Source organism: Carassius auratus, chromosome 25 (genome assembly GCF_003368295.1).
Source record: "Carassius auratus strain Wakin chromosome 25, ASM336829v1, whole genome shotgun sequence".
NCBI lineage: Eukaryota > Metazoa > Chordata > Actinopteri > Cypriniformes > Cyprinidae > Carassius > Carassius auratus.
In genome coordinates this window covers 20,170,062-20,191,084 of record NC_039267.1, presented here as the reverse complement: position 1 = coordinate 20,191,084, position 21,023 = coordinate 20,170,062, and the positions used below count along the sequence as shown (strand labels likewise).

Here is a 21,023-nt window from a genome sequence, read left to right as displayed (position 1 = left end):
TATTAAATTTTCAGATGATACGGCCATACTTAGCTTACTCTACAACAAACCAGACATTGGTGTTTACATACAGGAGATAGAGGAGATGGTTAAGTGGTGCAATAAGCAAGACTTGCTCCTTAATGTTAATAAAACCAAAGAAATTATTTTTGACCCTTGGTCTAGCCGATCAAAGCCCTATTATAATTGAAGGAGTACCGATTGAACAAGTAACAACATATAAATATTTAGGGATTCAATTAGACAAACAGTTACAGTGGTCAAATCAAGTGGAGTATGTTTCCTCAAGAATTTGTCAGCGTCTACATTTCTTAAGGAAACTAAGAGTTCATGGTGTTGACAAGGATATTATGTTACTATTTTATAAGGCAGCAATTGAGTCTATTGTCCGATGTGGTATGGTAGCTTGGTTTGGTAACCTGTCAGTTAAATTAAAATCACAGCTCCAAACATTGATTAAAAGGGCGGGAAAAATAATTGGACGAGTGCCACCGACCACTCTTAATGAGCTTTTTGAGGAGGCGGTGAGGAAACAAAGTTTAAAAATTACTAATGATCCGAATCATGTCCTTTACAGTGAGTATGAGATGATGCCCTCAGGTAGAAGGTACAGGTTACCAAACTGTAGACTGAATAGGTTTAAATTTTCATTTGTACCACTTTCTATTAAAATATTGAATAAGAATAAATAAGGGGTGTGGGTTGGTGGTAAATTATGTGTAGGGGAAGTATGTTGTGTTATATGTATATTGTGTGTATCTGTTATCCCGAATGCCCAAAACAAATTTCTCCGTCAGGAGACAATAAAGGCAAATCAAATCAAATCAAAACTCCTGTATTTCGAGGAGCACTTTGATGATAAAGAGAACCCAATTTCTAAAGAGTAAGTCATTTATTCTGACTTTGATTAGTAACTAGAGTCAAATATACCTTATTATTAGTTAGGGCATGATTGTAACACTGTTTAAGACCTATTGCCAGATTAAAATCAGTAAGTTAGCCCATGACTGAAATACATAGTGCTTTTCTTCATTATATCTAACTGTAAATGTTGTACCAATGTGAACGTTTTGTAATGTAACATTAGATAAATTCAATGTTTAGACTATATCTAACTTTTGATTTGTGTTGACCGCCCTTTATAGCGGAAACTAAGTATGTTTGTAAATAGTTGTTTAGGTGCAGATGTTTTGAAAGTGTTTTAGGGATATTGATGCCCCATCAACAGACAAAAAGGATGTCTCTATTGGCCTATATATCTGTTAATTGACCATAACTTATGCATGCACTATAGTATGTTACCTTTGACAATAAATATTTACAAACTATTTCTTTATTTTCTAGGAAAATGCCTTCAAGTGCACATCACACAAGGGCAACACACAAGCATCTCTCAGCTTTCAACTCAGTTGAGAATCTTAACATGTAAGTGGATATTTACCCGTCATTTTACCTCTGACAGTTTAATTGTGCTTGTATAGTCTACTGTCTGATGTAGAAATGTTTACATAACGGATACACATTTGTAAATTGCTCCTCTTAATGACCCTGTTGTCACCATGCTCAGTTTTATTTCTTTCTTTGTTTTAAACAGATGTGAGAGGGACAGTGACCAGATGTCTGCTGCAAAGAGAGCCAGGACTCTTTCATGGAAAGCAGAGACTGATGTTGACCAGGTTCCTCAGACTCTGAGATTCCTGCCTGCTCGGGAACCAGGACCACAGTTGTCTGATGCTGAATCACATTCTCCCATGAGTCTTTTCAAACTGTTTTTCACAGAGAGCGCCGTGGAAAACCTGTGCCACAACACAAATGCTCAGGCTGCCAGGGCAATGTCAAAGGGTCACAAGTACAAATGGACAGATGTCAGTGTTGATGAGCTGTATCGCTACATCGGACTGATATTCTACATGTCTGTGCTGAAGATGAGCTCCATCGCTGACTACTGGCGGCAGGACAGTCCTTTCTCTCTGCCTTTCCCGCCACAGTTATGTCAAGGGACAGATACCGCACCATTTCCTGGAACCTACACATGAGTCACCCAGACGCAGACGAGGAAAACGACAGAAAGAGGGGCACAGACCAACATGACCGTCTGTTCAGGATCAAACCCCTCATGGACACGATTCGTCTTGCGTGCAAAGCCTTCTATCATCCTAGAAGAAATCTAGCTGTGAAGGAGAGATTGGTGGCATGCAGAGCAAATACAGGAATGAGACGGTGCACAAAAGTCAAGCCAACAAAGTTGGGATTCAAGTTTTTTGACCTTTCAGACTCATCAAATGGATATATTGTGGACTTCTCCATCTACACGGGGAAGAATAGTTTTCCTGCAGGCCGTGGGCTTTCATATGATGCCGTGATGTCTCTCCTGGACCGTAAAGTTTTGGGCTCTGGGTACCATGTGTACATGGATGATTTCTACACCAGTCCAAAGCTCTTCACAGACTTGTTTACTCTGAAGTTTGGTGCTTGTGGGGCGTACAGAGAGCAGAGGAAGGGCTTCCCAAAGACTGCAGCTAATTCACTGAGCAGATGCTCCAGCAGGGGATCCATCAGGTGGTTTCAGGACGGGCCTCTTGTGTGTGTGAAGTGGATGGACACGCAAGTGGTGTCTGTTTGTTCCACCATACATGCTGCCTCTACAGGAGGCCATGTGAAAAGAAACATCAAAGCACAACATACAAAGTCTGTTCCATGTCCTGCACCTGTGACTGCATACAGCCAGCACATGGGGGGTGTTGACCTGTCCAATCAGCTTCTGCAATACTACGCTGCACAGCACAAAACTATGAAATGGTACAGAAAAGTCTTTCTACACTTCTTGGACATTGCCGCCAACAATGCTCTCATATTGCACAAAGAGCTGCACGACAACATGACTCGCAAAGAGTTCATGGAGGAGCTTATTGCAGAGCTCTGTGGCGTGTCACAGAAAGCAGCACCAAAACAGTCCAGCACAGAACATGTGCCAATCCCAGGAGCTGAGCTGACTTCTGACGTCAGAAGAAACGCTACTGTCGGTCGCCGGATCTGTGTGCATTGCAAAGCAGTGCATGGAAAGAGGTCACGAACACCTTGGAAATTCCAGGCTTGTGACGTTTATTTGTGTCTTCAGTTGAAGAGGAACTGTTTCCTGGAATGGCACAAAAGTCTGTGATTGTGTTAAAATAAATCATAGTTTTTCCCTAGTTATTTTTTTTTTTTTTTTTTTTTCTCGAGGAAATAATTTTCAGCTTTTTGAAACAAATTGAGTTGATTTCTGAAGGATAATCAGAGAGGAGACTAGATATATGGCTGCTGAAAATATATGGCATTTATAGTACTTCACTACATTAATGTATTTATATCGTACTGTATTTTTGATCAAATAAATTCAGCTTTGTTTGAGAAGAAGAGACTACTTTCATTGTAATGGTTCCCAAATTATTTTTATTTTGTATTGTCATGCAATATGTTGTAAGTAAAAAAAAATAAAGAAACCCACAATTCAATAGATAGATAGATTACATTTACTTATCCACTGTGCTAACACCATCCCCCAGATAGATAGATAGATAGATAGATAGATAGATAGATAGATAGATAGATAGATAGATAGATAGATAGATAGATAGATAGATAGATAGATAGGTAGATGTGCTCTTGTATGACGTGAAAAGTGTGAATAGTTGATTGTCCAAGGTAACATACTCTAGTGCAGGCATAAGTGATGGTCAGTTAACAGATATATAGGCCAATAGAGACACGCTTTGTGTCTGTCGATGGGGCATCAATATCCATGAATCACTTTCTAAACATTTGCACCTAAGCAACTATTTACAAACACATTTAGTTTCCGCTGATGATGCAGTCAACATGAATCAAAAGTTCCCCAAAACTAGAACTTTGGGATAAATGTTTGTTCGTATGTTACATTATAAAATGTTGACATGGTACGTTAGTAATTTCCCTAAGCTTTTTCTTGTTCACTCAACTTTTGAAAAAAAGTTATACTGACTGAAATTAAGTTGTTAGTCATACACTAAATATTTAATTGGGTTAATTTAAGATTGTTAGTTTTGTGGATAGGTGCAAATGTTTTCTAACAAACCTTTTTAAGTCGAGCCAATTCAACTTAATATCAAAAGTTGAGTGAACAAAAAAATTCTATTGGAAATTGGTACTAAGAAATATTGTTACGACTGGAAACATTGCCCAAGTCAAAAACTGAAAACAGGGAATAAATGTAAAAACAAAACATTTATTCTTGTTGAAGGCCTATTGTGTAATTGTAATTTGCAACACTGCAAAACATTTTTACAAACCCTGCCAATGAACATATGGGGGTTGCACTTTATTTTACAGTACGTGTACTAACATGTACTAATAGTGTACCTACAGTGTATTTATCTAAGAAAGTTCTGGTAATACAAGGTAACTACACGGGGTAGGGTTAGGTTTAGGGGTAGGTTCAGGGTTAGTACATAGTTATTACATAGTTATTGTAATTACTATAATAAGTACATTTTATGTACATGAGGAACAGGACTGTAAAATAAAGTGCTACCCATATGGGGAACACAAACTTTCCAAATTTAAAAGACCCTCCATTGACAAAGCAATGAGTCACCTAAAATGAAACATTTAATTATCAAATGAAATAAAAAATATCATATCAAGTAAACTAATAAGCATTTTACTTTTAGAGAAATCAAAACTATAAATCTTAAAAATAAATAATTTCACCATTACACAATATACAGTAACATCCTAACAAACACCATCATTATGCCAAATGTACCCACCAACACTAAAAGCATCTTAAATTCCCTATAGAGTAAGTAGTTTATTATTCAGGGACTGAACTCTGTTGGTGCACTTTTCTCCCAATCCCACAAAGATGTTCTGCACTGCCTCAAATGTGTATTTTATTCCTTTTGAATACTCAATGTTCAGCGCATAGAGAAGTCCAAAGAGTACCATGAAAGCAGTAGGAAAGTCAGGTAGGTCCTCCATGACCCGTTTCCTCCTGGATGATGCTGTAGTTAAGGCATTTCTTTATTTTGTATGTTAGATATCGTCCTCCATGACTTCAAGGATGCCCAGTTTCACTCCTCTTACTCATACTCATATGTACAAAATAAAAAAATAAAAATAAAAAATCAATTTTGCAAACAAAACATGGCACTGTGGCAAGCAGGACAAGGCTAAGAGGCGGTGGGAACAAGTTCACATGCAAGGCGCACCTGTCTCGTGTTGCACTGAAGGAGGTCCGGGTATATAAAAGGAGGAGCGGCGACAGTGCATGACGAGTGAAGGCCAGGCCTGGACTATTTACGTTATGTTTTATGTATGTGTGTGTGTGTTTTTTTTTTTATTTAAGTCGTCCGTGAGTGGCTGCTGTTTTAATTTTATTTTGTGTTTGTTCATTTTATATGATTAAAGTTCCGTTTGAACATTTGCCACTTTCTGATTTCCCCTTCCCTGATCCTTTAACGGTGTTGCACTGGAGCTGAATCCCAGGAAGGAGGAGGAGGGAACCGGCGAATGTTCAAAACTTAAAGACAATACAACAGTAAAAGCGGTAGTCCCCACAGAGGACCGTGTATTGTACTGCTTGCCACAAGCACAGTATGTGCTGACCTGATGTAAATACTTGATGAAAACAAACCACATGGAAACCAAGTCAGCACAATTAGTAAATATATCCACACATTTCATAAAATAACAGTGATCAATGGAAATATGACATAGACAAAAGCTAAAAACTTACCAGGCAAGACTTTGATATAGCATCACACTCTCTGAGGTACAATATTATATTGTCTGTCACTTCATCATCGAGCTGTCTAACGTACCATGTCAATATTTTATAATGTAACATACGAACAAACATTTATCCCAAAGGTCTAGTTTTGGGGAACTTTTGATTCATGTTGACTGCTTCTTCAGCGGAAACTAAATGTGTTTGTAAATAGTTGCTTAGGTGCAAATGTTTAGAAAGTGATTTATGGATATTGATGCCCCATCGACAGACACAAAGCGTGTCTCTATTGGCCTATATATCTGTTAACTGACCATCACTTATGCATGCACTATAGCATGTTACCTTGGACAATCAACTATTCACACTTTTCTAAGAAAATGCCTTCACATGCACGTCTTACAAGAGGGTCTTGACGAGTTCACATTTACACTCATTTTACATCTTACAGTTTAATTTCTCTTGTATACAGCCAGATATTTACAGGTGCTTCTCAATAAATTAGACTGTAGAGGAAAAGTTAATTTATTTCAGTAATTCAACTCAAATTGTGAAACTTATGTATTAAATTAAATGCACACTGACTGAAGTAAAGTAAGTCTTTGGTTCTTTTAATTGTGACGATTTTGGCTCACATTTAACTAAAACCCACCGCTGGGATAAGAGTGAACAACACTCAAAAAAATGATTTTTGCTATTTGTTCAATTTAATTAATTAAAATGAGCACATACAACACAACTCTTTGTAAAAATGGTCCCAACTTAATTTTATTTAACAAAAACAATGTAATTTTCAAAAAATTAGGTTTACAAGATTTTTTTAAATTGAGTGAACAAGAATATTTTTCGTTCGTCTTAACCGGATGTACGTCATCAACTGAAACGGATGCAGACGGATTTCAGCTGCCTACACATGTGAGATGGGTAAGTGGCCATTTCAATCTATCACCATCCATCTTATTTAATTAACAAATTAATTACAATATGCTTTGTTAACATCTTGTTGCGCACCAGAAATTTATTTTTCTATAAGCATTGTATGAAAATAGCTCTTAAGTGTGTCCTTTGTAGCTGATGTTAGGTTTCTGGACTCAGCACTGCAGTCATATATTTAAATCATTCTCTTTTTTACGAAAAGTATCAAATAAAGTTAGCATGTAAATTCGCAGAACAGAGAGAACAGAAATATATATTCAGTAACATAAATTAATGTATAAAACCAGTGCCATAAGACACCCCCGATCATTAGAAATGGCCAAACTGTCCCACAGGATTTTAAATTCTTACTTTGCATTCAGCTGTTGTTAGGGTGACAAAAACGTTTCAAATGTATATTTTAGTTCTTCATCAACTGTATATAGTTTATCGCTAGTAAAAACGATTTGAGATGCCAATCAAAGCGCGCAGCAGCCAATCCAAGGCTTTAAATTAGTCACGCTTGTTGAGTTCACCTGTTCGTGACTGAATTCACCGCGTTCACGAAGGCCCTCGTCTTAAACAACAAATAGAGTTTTAGCGACGTAAGTACGAGATCAATTTCGCTGCTTTGGTAATTGTAAGTGGAGTTTTGCATATCTTTTGCTAGATTATGGTTATGGACCGACTTATGTCTGTGTAGGCAGCTAATAACATCATGTTTCTCCAAGCGCTTGCACGTTATGTGTAAATTAATGTTATTCTGTTACTTGAGATTAATATATCAAGAGGATAATCGACAATAATGATTTGTCATAAATAATTTGGCAGCCTGACCCAGTACTAAATACTTTTTTTTTTCTTTGTAGCATTTTAAACTTTTTTTCTTTTCTTTGCTGAATTGCCCATAAACAAGACCTCTGTAATTTATGTCTTCAGATTAATTGCTGAATTTCGTCGGATCACAACCCTTACTTTACAATCCAAATTCCTGTCCCAACTGTATCCGTTTTCTGATGATCAGCTGAAAGTGTTTACCATAAAGGGTGGAGCGTTTAGAAAAAGCATTCGGGATGTGATGGTGCCAATGTCTCAGGTTGTATTATTACTTATTTTTTTTTTAATTTAATTACTTTATAATACAAGCTATTGATGTAGTGCTCTGTAATGGTCAGAGATGTGTATTGGAGGGTGTTATGTCAAATGTATAAATATCAGAAACTTGAAACTTTTGTCTGTTTTCTTAGAATGGAGACCAAGCAAGAGTGCATTCTCAAGGGGCTATGCATCCACCTGAATGAAGATCCACAGGATCTGGTGAATGGAGTATTTGGTGAGTATAGAGTTCTCTTTCATTACAAACAGTTATCACAAGTAATAACAAATTTGACGTGCAAAAGAAGTGACATGAACTGCGCATAAAATGGTTTGTTCAATTTAAAAGCAGAGACACTTTCTTATATACTTTATCTTTTGATATATTTTAAAATTCAAAGAAAACTGCTGATGGGCAAAGAGTTAATGTCAATTTTTTAATGTTCAAATATTGAGTAAATTGTAAAGCCAAGATATTATTTAAATGACTGATGTTAACTTCACTTTAAACATTTGTACTCCACACAGCCACTGGTTTAGGTTTACGTGATATCATCCTGTTTGATAAGCAAAGTTCTTAATAGTCAAGTCAGTTCTCCTTTATTTATATAGCACTTTATACAATACAAATTGTCAAAGCAGCATAATTAAACAGGAAAATACTTTGTCGATAATGCAAGAGGACAATAAAAAACAGTTTTGTTTTTTTTAAGCTAAAAGTCAGTTCATTGATTATTCAGTGATGTCATCATCCAGTTCAGCTCTCTTCCAGTAGCGTCTGTGCAATCAGTCAAGCATCCCCAACTAACCTAACTAACTAACAAGCCAGAGGTGACGGCAGCAAGGAACCAAAACTCCATTGTTAACAAAAAAAAACCTTGAGAGAAACTTTACTAAGTTGGGGGGCCAGTTCTCCTCTGGCTAGATGAAAACAGTTTAATTCAGGCCAGTTTAATTCCAGGCTGCAGCAAAATCAGATTGTGCAGAGGACTTGTCTAGTTTCCATGGTCTTATCCCGATGACTGACTAGTTGACGTGGTCTTCGGAGGTGATCTGTCTCTGGGGCGCATCGAGTTGACATGATAATTTCTACTAACATTCAGGGATGTAGAGGTCATCTCTAGGACGACCAACATATTTTATTTAATTTCAATTTAAATACAGTATATTTTATATTATTTTAATGTACACAATACTTCCAACGTTTATATTTGTATAACATTTTAGAAGTACAAATTCTATATTTAACATTAATTCAGGTATAAGACCTTAGACTGCCATCCCTGCTATTGGCTCATAGCTGAAAGATGCGGTTACTAAATCCATAACCTGCCCATAAATAAACAGTATACAGTTCCGAGAACATACAGTAAAGGGACAGGTCACCTAAAAATGCAAATTCTGTCGTTCCAAACCCATAACATCTTTCATCTTCCGAACACAAATTAAGATATTTTTGATTGAAATCCGAGAGCTTCCGTACCCTCCAACTAATAAATTCCCAGATCCAGACACACAGCAGGGACATTGATATTAAATGTGACCTCAGTGTTTCAACTGTAATTTTGCAAAGCTACAAGAACACGTCAAATAGACTATTATTGTCCTTATTATGTTTATGGTCCTGGGAACTTTTTAATTGTGTTGCTGTCTATGCAGGGTCAGAAAGCTCTTGGATTTCAATCAAAAATATCTTAATTTGTGTTCCCATGATGAATGAAGGTCTTATGGGTTTGGAATGATGTGAGGTGGAATAATTAATGACCGAATTTTCATTTTTGTGAGAACTATACCTTTAACATACAAAGTAATTACATTCCGTTTGTTCAGGAATAAAGTAATTTATTCTATGCAAGGCACTAGTTTAGGCGAATGGCATTGCATGTATGTTGGTTTGAAAATAAAGTGACTAATGATTTTATAGATTAAATTAAACATACACAAACCTGTATTTTGGCAAAGAATTGGACCAACTTGGTGGTGCCAAGGACTGTACTGTTCTTAAGAAAATGGAAAAAAAAGCTTGTGCTCAGTAACCCAACCGTTGTCAGAATGGGGGAAGGGTGTGCTATCACCCTTTTTGGTTGTTTAAATTGTGCCCAGCTTTTTTTAAAGATAAGTAATATTGATTTGAAATAAGTAGTATGTATAGCTCTTGAATCCCTCCGTACATGTACTTCATTCTCAAATATTTTGATTGAAATTGAGAATGTGGATTTAAAAAATCTAATTTGTTAATGTCATTAATTTCTTATCACAAAAAGTATCTAAATTGTTTTAATTTCCAATTTAAACAGTCACTGAGTGATCGTTAGAGATTTTAAGGTAGCATAGTTATTCATTATTGTGATATTTACAAAGCTTCTGTATTATTTTCCTTTAGAGTGTAACACACTGGTCTCTCAAAGGTGTTGAGGTTGGTTGTGATCTGGTGACTGAAGGCCATAGCATTGTTTTCAAATGTCTTCCATAGCACATTCGTACAGCCACGAGCCGAGTGGTTCACAGAAAACAATTGGGTTGTTTCTCTCCAAAAATATCTATTTTCAATGTCACATTATAGATTTTTATTACACTACTGTACCTTTATTTATTATTTAAATGATTTACAACTATTTTATTGAGGTCCACAATTCTAAAAAAATAAGCTGAGTACTAGGGCTATACGATTAACCGCAAGTGGTTATGAACGCGATATTTCGTAGCTTGTCAGAGAACTACGGCTCTGTGTATTAAGTGCAGCTCCATTTGAAAGCAGGTGGTGGACATTTACCGCTAATCACAGAACCGGCTTTACTGACGGCTTTACTGACGAGTCACGCGTGACAATCACATGCGATCAATCGTACAGCCTGACTTTGCTGCAGCCTGGAATTGAACTACTGGTTTCGTCTGGTCAGAGGAGAACTGACCCCAACTGAGCCTGGTTTCTCCCAAGGTTGTTTTCTCCATTCTGTCACCGATGGAGTTTCGGTTCCTTGCCGCTGTCGCCTCTGGCTTGCTTAGTTGGGGTCACTTCATCTACAGCGATATCATTGACTTGATTGCAAATAAAAACAGACACTATTTCAACTGAACAGAGATGACAACTGAATTCAATGATGAACTGCCTTTAACTATCATTTTGCATTATTGACACACTGTTTTCCAAATGAATGTTGTTCAGTGCTTTGACGCAATGTATTTTGTTTAAAGCACTATAAAAATAAAGGTGATTGATTGATTGATTGATTGATTGACAGCCCTACTGAGTACACATTTCTTAATGGCTGTTGCAGTTTTCATAAAAAAAAAAAAAAAAAAAAAACATGGCATATAAAAAAAGAAAAAAAATCACATGCTGTATAGTAATGGCATAATTTATGCAAGTATATTTTTTTTATATGCTAATTACAAATTTTGTATTTTTTTTCCCCAAAGGATGATGACCCTGCAAGAAACAAAGCGGACATCAAGAAGACCTTTTTGGGGATCTGTGTTGTAAAGCATGAATTTTCTGATGCAACAGAAGACCCTGAAGATATCGGCATTGTACTGGAAGATGTGGAGGTGCTCTCTGGTTTAGGTAATGTAGCATTGGCTACAGCCCTGCTACTTGGACTAATATACTCTTTAAATCTTACTCATCCACAGGAGTTCCATTACACTTTTAAGATGCTCCAAAAAATGATTCTTGAACTGGACTTGTGTAAATTGTCTGCCAAAGCACGGGCACTGAAAACAAAACTCCTCCGTTAGGTGTGCTGTGTTTGAGGATCACTTTGTGAACACTGTGTTTTATTTTCTTGTAAGCTCGTGTTATTGTTGTACTGCATTTTTGCATGGTGAGCAGAGGTGATTAAGTCTCTCAACCTCATTTAATTGGCTCACTCATGGAATCTCATGTTAAAATAAAAAATAAAATGCTGTTATTCTTTTGTATGCTCATGTTTTATTTGCATTATCATTTTTGAACTTTGAAGAAGGCATGCAAGGTTAAATGTGCTCAAGTTTTCAATACAGATTTTTACAAAACTTAGTGACTTTAACATTCACTTTTTCTTCACAGTAGACTATGGGTATACCTTAAAAAAGGTTTTAATTTAATAGAACAGAAGAGTCAAGTTAGATAAGTTTAATGATTAATTTTTTTTCTAGTAGGCAGGACAAAACTTTTTGTAGTTGACATTGCATTGTTAGATATGGTAGACATGACCAAATTGAATCTAGTTAATATGGCATTGTTATATATAGTAGGTCTGACAAAATTCAGAGTAGTTAACCTGACAAAATCTTCTCTATTAGGCATGACAAAACTTTATCTAGTAGGAATGGCCAATTTTCTTTTTGTAATCTTGACTAAAAGAATTTAAGTTTATTCAACAAGATTACTACAAATCGTTTCAAACTAATTCGATTTTGTTTGGAAAATGTAATTAAATTTCGTGGAAAAGTTTACTCAAATTTTTTTAAGTTCATTCAACAACTTTTTTTTTTGAGTGAATGTATATAAATCCAATTACAGTTCTTAGTGAAAATGACAATAAAATGACAAAATATTTCAATAAAATTAAAATGCAGATGTTACAAATAATGTACATTGATGATGTTGTAATACTCTAAGCATTAACATAAAAGCGTGATTTTATATTTTACATAAAAGTATCCATTTTGAAATGGTGTGTTGGTGAATTGTTTATGTTAAATCTCAGTATTTCTATCAATGTTGCATAGTGTTTATTTATTTATGTATTTATAATGCATAATAGTAGCCCTAGTATGTAATAAAAGAGTTTAAAATAGCTGAACTAAGATATATATAACAATTTTTATGACTGCAAAAATATATGTTAATTCAGTAGACACATTACCAATTGTCACAGACAATAAACACATTTTTCAAACACTTTTCCAAAAATATAATGAAAAAAAAAATAGTATTATTATAATTATTTCAAAGAGTTACTGATGACACATTATTTGGATATTTTCATGTCTGGAAAAAAATTTTAAACAGGTTAAAGCATGCCAACATATTCTGTTACACTAAATAAACAAAATAATGATCTCTAAAAACAGCATCATATGATTTGTTTAAGAAAGTCTTTAAAAACACTTTGTGAGGCTTGCAAAGGGGTAGAAGAATACAAAATCTAAGAAAAGTAATACAGTTATGTTTACAAAAGGCAAAGTTTGATGACGGGTCTCTGTAATGTTTTATCTTGATCTGCACACACACACACACACACACACACGAACTGAGCTCTATTAATATTCTAATGATATGATGCAGTCATATGGTTAACGCCCCTCATCACTACTATAAAACTGGCAGTACAGTTCAGCTTGTTCACTTTTTAATCATGATGGCACATGAGGAAGCTCTCCAGATGGTGACAGAAAGCGAAGAAGAAAACACTTTTTCCTCAGAAGAAGAGGAAGACTTTGATGATGAACTCCTGTATTTCGAGGAGCGCTGTGATGCTGCAGAGAACCCAATTTCTAAAGAGTAAGTCATTTATTCTGACTTTGATTAGAAACTAGAGTCAAATATACCTTATTATTAGTTAGGGCATGATTGTAACACTGTTTAAGACCTATTGCCAGATTAAAATCAGTAAGTTAGCCCATGACTGAAATACATAGTCCTTTTCTTCATTATATCTAACTGTAAATGTTGTACCAATGTGAACGTTTTGTAATGTACCATTAGATCAAATCAATGTTTAGACTATATCTAACTTTTGATTTGTGTTGACCGCCCTTTATAGCAGAAACTAAGTATGTTTGTAAATAGTTGCTTAGGTGCAGATGTTTTGAAAGTGTTTTATGGATATTGATGCCCCATCAACAGACAAAAAAAACAGTCTCTATTGGCCTATATCTGTTAATTGACCATAACTTATGCATGCACTATAGTATGTTACCTTTGACAAAAAAATGTTTACAAACTATTTCTTTATTTTCCAGGAAAACACCTTCAAGTGCACATCACACAAGGGCGACACACAAGCGTCTTTCAGCTTTCAACTCGGTTGAGAATCTTAACATGTAAGTGGATATTTACCCGTCATTTTACCTCTGACAGTTTAATTGTGCTTGTATAGTCTACTGTCTGATGTAGAAATGTTCACATAATGGATACACATTTGTAAATTGCTCCTCTTGATTATTTATTTCTTTGTTTTAAACAGATGTGAGAGGGACAGTGACCAGATGTCTGCTGCAAAGAGAGCCAGGACTCTTTCATGGAAAGCAGAGACTGATGTTGACCAGGTTCCTCAGACTCTGAGATTCCTGCCTGCTCGGGAACCAGGACCACAGTTGTCTGCTGCTGACTCACACTCTCCCATGAGTCTTTTCAAACAGTTTTTTACAGAGAGCGCCGTGGAAAACCTGTGCCACAACACAAATGCTCAGGCTGCCAGGGCAATGTCAAAGGGTCACAAGTACAAATGGACAGATGTCAGTGTTGATGAGCTGTATCGCTACATCGGACTGATATTCTACATGTCTGTGCTGAAGATGAGCTCCATCACTGACTACTGGCGGCAGGACAGTCCTTTCTCTCTGCCTTTTCCCGCCACAGTTATGTCAAGGGACAGATACCGCACCATTTCCTGGAACCTACACATGAGTCACCCAGACGCAGACGAGGAAAACGACAGAAAGAGGGGCACAGACCAACATGACCGTCTGTTCAGGATCAAACCCCTCATGGACACGATTCGTCTTGCGTGCAAAGCCTTCTATCATCCTAGAAGAAATCTAGCTGTGAAGGAGAGATTGGTGGCATGCAGAGCAAAGACAGGAATGAGACGGTGCACAAAAGTCAAGCCGACAAAGTTGGGCTTCAAGTTTTTTGACCTTTCAGACTCCTCAAATGGATATATTGTGGACTTCTCCATCTACACGGGCAAGAATAGTTTTCCTGCCGACCATGGACTTTCATATGATGCTGTGATGTCTCTCCTGGACCGTAAAGTTTTGGGCTCTGGGTACCATGTGTACATGGACGATTTCTACACCAGTCCAAAGCTCTTCACAGACTTGTTTACTCTGAAGTTTGGTGCTTGTGGGACGTACAGGGAGCAGAGGAAGGGCTTCCCAAAGACTGCAGCTAATTCACTGAGCAGATGCTCCAGCAGGGGATCCATCAGGTGGTTTCGGGACGGGCCTCTTGTGTGTGTGAAGTGGATGGACACGCAAGAGGTGTCTGTTTGTTCCACCATACATGCTGCCTCTACAGGAGACCGTGTGAAAAGAAACATCAAAGCACAACATACAAAGTCTGTTCCATGTCCTGCACCTGTGACTGCATACAGCCAGCACATGGGGGGTGTTGACCTGTCCGATCAACTGTTGCAATACTACTCTGCACAACACAAAACCATGAAATGGTACAGAAAAGTCTTTCTACACTTCTTGGACATTGCTGCCAACAACGCTTTCATATTGCACAAAGAGCTGCACGGCAACATGACTCACGATCAGTTCATGGAGGAGCTTATTGCAGAGCTCTGTGGTGTGTCACAGAAAGCAGCACCAAAACAGTCCAGCACAGAACATGTGCCAATCCCAGGAGCTGAGTTGACTTCAGACGTCAGAAGAAACGCTACTGTCGGTCGCCGGATCTGTGTGCATTGCAAAGCAGTGCATGGAAAGAGGTCACAAACACCTTGGAAATGCCAGGCTTGTGACGTTTATTTGTGTCTTCAGTTGAAGAGAAACTGTTTCCTGGAATGGCACAAAAGTCTGTGATTGTGTTAAAATAAATCATAGTTTTTCCCTGGTTATTGTTTTTTTTTTTTTTTTTTTTTTTCTCTCGAGGAAATAATTTTCAGCTTTTTGAAACAAATTGAGTTGATTTCTGAAGGATAATCAGAGAGAAGACTAGATATATGGCTGCTGAAAATATATGGCATTTATAGTACTTCACATTAATGTATTTATATCGTACTGTATTTTTGATCAAATAAATTCAGCTTTGTTTGAGAAGAAGAGACTACTTTCATTGTCATGGTTCCCAAATTATTTTTTATTTTGTATTGTCATGCAATATGTTGTAAGTAAAAAAAATAAAGAAACCCACAATTCAATAGAAAGATATATTACATTTACTTATCTACTGTGCTAACACCATCCCCCAGATAGATAGATAGATAGATAGATAGATAGATAGATAGATAGATAGATAGATAGATAGATAGATAGATAGATAGATAGATAGATAGATAGATGTGCTCTTGTATGACGTGAAAAGTGTGAATAGTTGATTTTCCAAGGTAACATACTCTAGTGCAGGCATAAGTGATGGTCAGTTAACAGATATATAGGCCAATAGAGACATGCTTTGTGTCTGTTGATGGGGCATCAATATCCATAAAACACTTTCAGAACATTTGCACCTAAGCAACTATTTACAAACATACTTAGTTTCCGCTGAAGAAGCAGTCAACACGAATCAAAAGTTCCCCAAAACTAGACCTTTGGGATAAATGTTTGTTCGTATGTTACATTATAAAATGTTGACATGGTACGTTAGTAATTTCCCTAAGCTTTTTCTTGTTCACTCAACTTTTGTAAAAAAAAAAAAAAAAAGTTATACTGACTGAAACTAAGTTGTTAGTCATACACTAAATATTTAATTGGGTTAATTTAAGATTGTTAGTTTTGTGGATAGGTGCAAATGTTTTCTAACAAACCTTTTTAAGTCGAGCCAATTCAACTTAATATCAAAAGTTGAGTGAACAAAAAAAATCTATTGGAAATTGGTACTAAGAAATATTGTTACGACTGGAAACATTGCCCAAGTCAAAAAACTGAAAACAGGGAGTAAATGTAAAAACAAAACATTTATTCTTGTTGAAGGCCTATTGTGTAATTGTAATTTGCAACACTGCAAAACAGTTTTACAAACCCTGCCAATGAACATATGGGGGTTGCACTTTATTTTACAGTACGTGTACTAACATGTACTAATAGTGTACCTACAGTGTATAAGAAAGTTCTGGAAATACAAGGTAACTACACGGGGTAGGGTTAGGTTTAGGGGTAGGTTCAGAGTTAGTACATAGTTATTACATAGTTATTGTAATTACTATAATAAGTACATATTATGTACATGAGGAACAGGACTGTAAAATAAAGTGTTACCCATATGGGGAACACAAACTTTCCAAATTTAAAATACCATCCATTGACAAAGCAATGAGTCACCTAAAATGAAACATTTAATTATCAAATGAAATAAAAAATATCATATCAAGTAAACTAATAAGCATTTTACTTTTAGAGAAATCAAAACTATAAATCTTAAAAATAAATAATTTCACCATTACACAATATACAGTAACATCCTAACAAACACCATCATTATGCCAAATGTACCCACCAACACTAAAAGCATCTTAAATTCCCTATACAGTAAGTAGTTTATTATTCAGGGACTGAACTCTGTTGGTGCACTTTTCTCCCAATCCCACAAAGATGTTCTGCACTGCCTCAAATGTGTATTTTATTCCTTTTGAATACTCAATGTTCAGCGCATAGAGAAGTCCAAAGAGTACCATGAAAGCAGTAGGAAAGTCAGGTAGGTCCTCCATGACCCGCTTCCTCCTGGATGATGCTGTAGTTAAGGCATTTCTTTATTTTGTATGTTAGATATCGTCCTCCATGACTTCAAGGATGCCCAGTTTCACTCCTCTTACTCATACTCATATGTACAAAATAAAAAAATAAAAATAAAAAATCAATTTTGCAAACAAAACATGGCACTGTGGCAAGCAGGACAAGGCTAAGAGGCGGTGGGAACAAGCTCACATGCAAGGCGCACCTGTCTCGTGTTGCACTGAAGGAGGTCCGAGTATATAAAAGGAGGAGCGGCGACAGTGCATGACGAGTGAAGGCCAGGCCTGGACTATTTACGTTATGTTTTATGTATGTGTGTGTTTTTTTATTTTTTTATTTAAGTCGTCCGTGAGGGGCTGCTGTTTTAATTTTATTTTGTGTTTGTTCATTTTATATGATTAAAGTTTCGTTTGAACATTTACCACTTTCTGATTTCCCCTTCCCTGATCCTTTAACGGTGTTGCACTGGAGCTGAATCCCAGGAAGGAGGAGGAGGGAACCGGCGAATGTTCAAAACTTAAAGACAATACAACAGTAAAAGCGGTAGTCCCCACAGAGGACCGTGTATTGTACTGCTTGCCACAAGCACAGTATGTGCTGACCTGATGTAAATACTTGATGAAAACAAACCACATGGAAACCAAGTCAGCACAATTAGTAAATATATCCACACATTTCATAAAATAACAGTGATCAATGGAAATATGACATAGACAAAAGCTAAAAACTTACCAGGCAAGACTTTGATATAGCATCACACTCTCTGAGGTACAAGGGGAGTCCCCATAGAGCTGTAGCATGTCTGTGTGATAAGATGTCTGTTGTCTAGAGGGAGATAAATAATTTAAATTATGGTTTATTTCTGCTTGATTACTTACAGATCATATAAAGAGACTTAAAGAGGGTGTCACTAAAAATGTATTAGGGATGGATAAAGAAATGGCAAAAAAAATTACAAAATAAAAATAATCTACAAAAACTGACAGCAAAAAATGTAATCTACTTCCACAATCTTTTGAAATTAGTTGTTATAATCTTTAAATCTTTCTTTTTGAACGAATATTTTAGGTGAATGAATCGTTCTCGTTCACTGAAATTCCTCCCTCCACAGCAGCGCGGCGTTATAAGCAGCTCAGGCGCAGCTCGGTAAACCGGGTATCTGTGAAATGTTTCCACTGTCTATGATCCAATAGAGCACCCTTCCACAGCCGGTGCCGGAAGTAAAAACTCTATACAATTTCTGCATTGACCGTTGGGGTATAAGCCATAAAAACGTAACCATACATGGTAGACTTAAAACCAGCTACGGCTGTACTAAGCGATAGTATATGCTCATATAAACGCCAAAGGTTCATGGGGCACTAACCTTGTTTTGAGAGAAATGCCTTTTATTCGCGATGTCTTTGCTAAGTACTTCATTACCCACAATCCTGAACAATCCCACAATCCCACAGTGATGCATCTGATTGGTGGAGCTCGTGTAACCGTCTGGTTAAACCCCGCGAAGGTCTGTGAAGACTGAAGATTTTTGCACGGTAAAAACAATCATGATCTCATTGGCTGCCATGATGGCTTTTTGCATGGAGAAAAACAAAAGTGTTTAAAGGAGTGAAAACCACTTAAGATCATGTCATGTAGTTGAGTGTAGTGTGTCCGAGGGTCAGCTTGTGGGTTTTGTAAGGGCCAGCAAGAGGGACAAGACCTACAAAGTTTTGGTGAGTTTTGCAGGGAGGTTACATTAATTAGCATTATTGTCCACTCTAGGCTACTGTAGCCTTCATATGGTAGAGTCATATCAAGCATTTTATAATGCCACTTCCAAAAAAATATTTAGCCTAGGCATACCTTTTTGTGCATTTACTGAACATTTGTGTAATGGCAACGACACGTGTTGATGACTGAGCGGTTATTGCAGTCAGGTACAAAGCACTGCACCATGTTGCTGACATTTTCGTTAACCGCTTTCACACATGCACACAATATATAAAATACACGATGATAAATATAAAAATCAATACACAAGAACTATATAAAACACTATTTTTTTTACACGATTAATAACTGAAAGAACTGCTATTACTGCATATTCTCTATATAAAATAAAATGAAATGAAAATATGTATAGGTCTTGTACCTTTGACTTTTTTTTTGTGTTTTCTCTTTTTTTTCACTCGAAATGATATGTTATATGCTTATGAGTTCAGCCGTAGCTGGTTATCCTCACACATGCTCTAAAACTCTTTAGAATGAATGAGTAAACCGGGTCAGTTGGCAATTAGCATGTCAATCTCTCAAAATACAAAGCGCAGTTATAGGTACTGTGCACATACGCTTGTTTTCATATTTAGCATACAGAACTACCTTTTGATGTTTAATCCCTGATTTATGAATGTGAATATATAATATACGAACTGTCTGACCAAACAATTACAATGCTAATTATGCAAGAAAACCTTGTGCTTTGTTCATCTGAACAACTTTATTTTTTGTTTTATATATTGAATGCGATAATGCACACATTTTAATAAAGCCAAATCAGATTTTGTCACAAGCAAACACCCTGCTAACACACGACGTAACAGTTACGTAACGTATTGGTAATTTTTGGTAATTCCATGACTTACCAATTGACAACGTAACTACGACGCCGCATGCCGGTAATTGTATTACCATCACATTGGCTGCATCCGAAAACTGAAAAATGCTGCCTTCGGAGGTCGCATTCCAAGGTAGGAAGGCATCAAGGTACGTCTGAAATCAATGTCAGCTTAATTTCCTTTCTTCTGAGATGCCTTCATCTGTGCGTTTTTTGAAGGCAGCATAGATGTATAATTCGCTGCCTTTGATATCCCAAAATCCTCTGCGTTCCATTATGTGACAGATAAGCCAAAAAATAAAGATGGCGTCTGAAAGTTGCGGTCAGTGGTCAGTTTGTGTGTAAATGTATGTTTCTGAATGTTTTCCACTTTTTATGTAAATTCTAGCGATGAATTAATATTGCAGTAATTAAATATCCACTTAGTTATCACCAAAGCTCTCTATATTTTGCTGTCGATCATTAAACCATTACACTGCCTCAGAAGCCTGTCCGAAATTAAATGCTGCCTGCAAAGTCATTGCCTGATTAGACCACAAGGCATCAAGTCACCTGCCTAAGTTTTTGGATGCAGCCATTACCAACTCACAACGTCGTCAGTACGTCCTTCCAACGTGACCAGATAACCAAGAACGTCCCAGATAGGTCCTCTATTGGTAATATATTTGTAACTTCATGACTTACTGGCAACGTAACTACAACGTTGTATGCACGTAATTTCATTACCATATTTTTTTGTATGTTCTTTATAGTATAGAGCTATTTAAAAAGTGTAATTAAACTTCAGACACAAGATTAAACGTTCCTTAAAGATAAAATGTGTTTCTTTTCACCAAGTCAGAATATGGACATGCTTTCAATATATAGTGACGTGACATACAGGCGCGCGCTTCCACAACTGACGCACCGCGCGCACAGTATTGACAAGAAAAGAGTTGTGAAACTTTCTATCTCGTAAGGAGTTATGAACGTGAAATAATGACACAGACTGGCTACACAATCTCATCTGCCGCAGATACAGTATCAGGTGGACAGCGCGTTTATTTGAGGCACTTTTCACTT

At 36.6% G+C, this 21,023-nt stretch overlaps 1 protein-coding gene and 1 long non-coding RNA gene across 2 annotated transcripts; both read left to right on the top strand.

Annotated features, from left to right (window-relative positions):
• The first annotated feature begins 7,614 nt into the window (after positions 1 to 7,614).
• On the top strand, positions 7,615 to 11,639 carry LOC113043840 (uncharacterized). The gene is made up of 3 exons (XR_003275792.1): positions 7,615 to 7,757; positions 7,909 to 7,994; positions 11,177 to 11,639. It is a non-coding gene; the product is annotated as an uncharacterized LOC113043840 (long non-coding RNA).
• Positions 11,640 to 13,101: 1,462 nt separating this feature from the next.
• Positions 13,102 to 15,496, top strand: LOC113043676 (piggyBac transposable element-derived protein 4-like). The gene is made up of 3 exons (XM_026203190.1): positions 13,102 to 13,244; positions 13,706 to 13,786; positions 13,930 to 15,496. The coding sequence occupies exons 1-3, from the start codon at positions 13,102 to 13,104 to the stop codon at positions 15,494 to 15,496; spliced, it is 1,791 nt and encodes a 596-aa protein (XP_026058975.1).
• Positions 15,497 to 21,023: the final 5,527 nt, after the last annotated feature.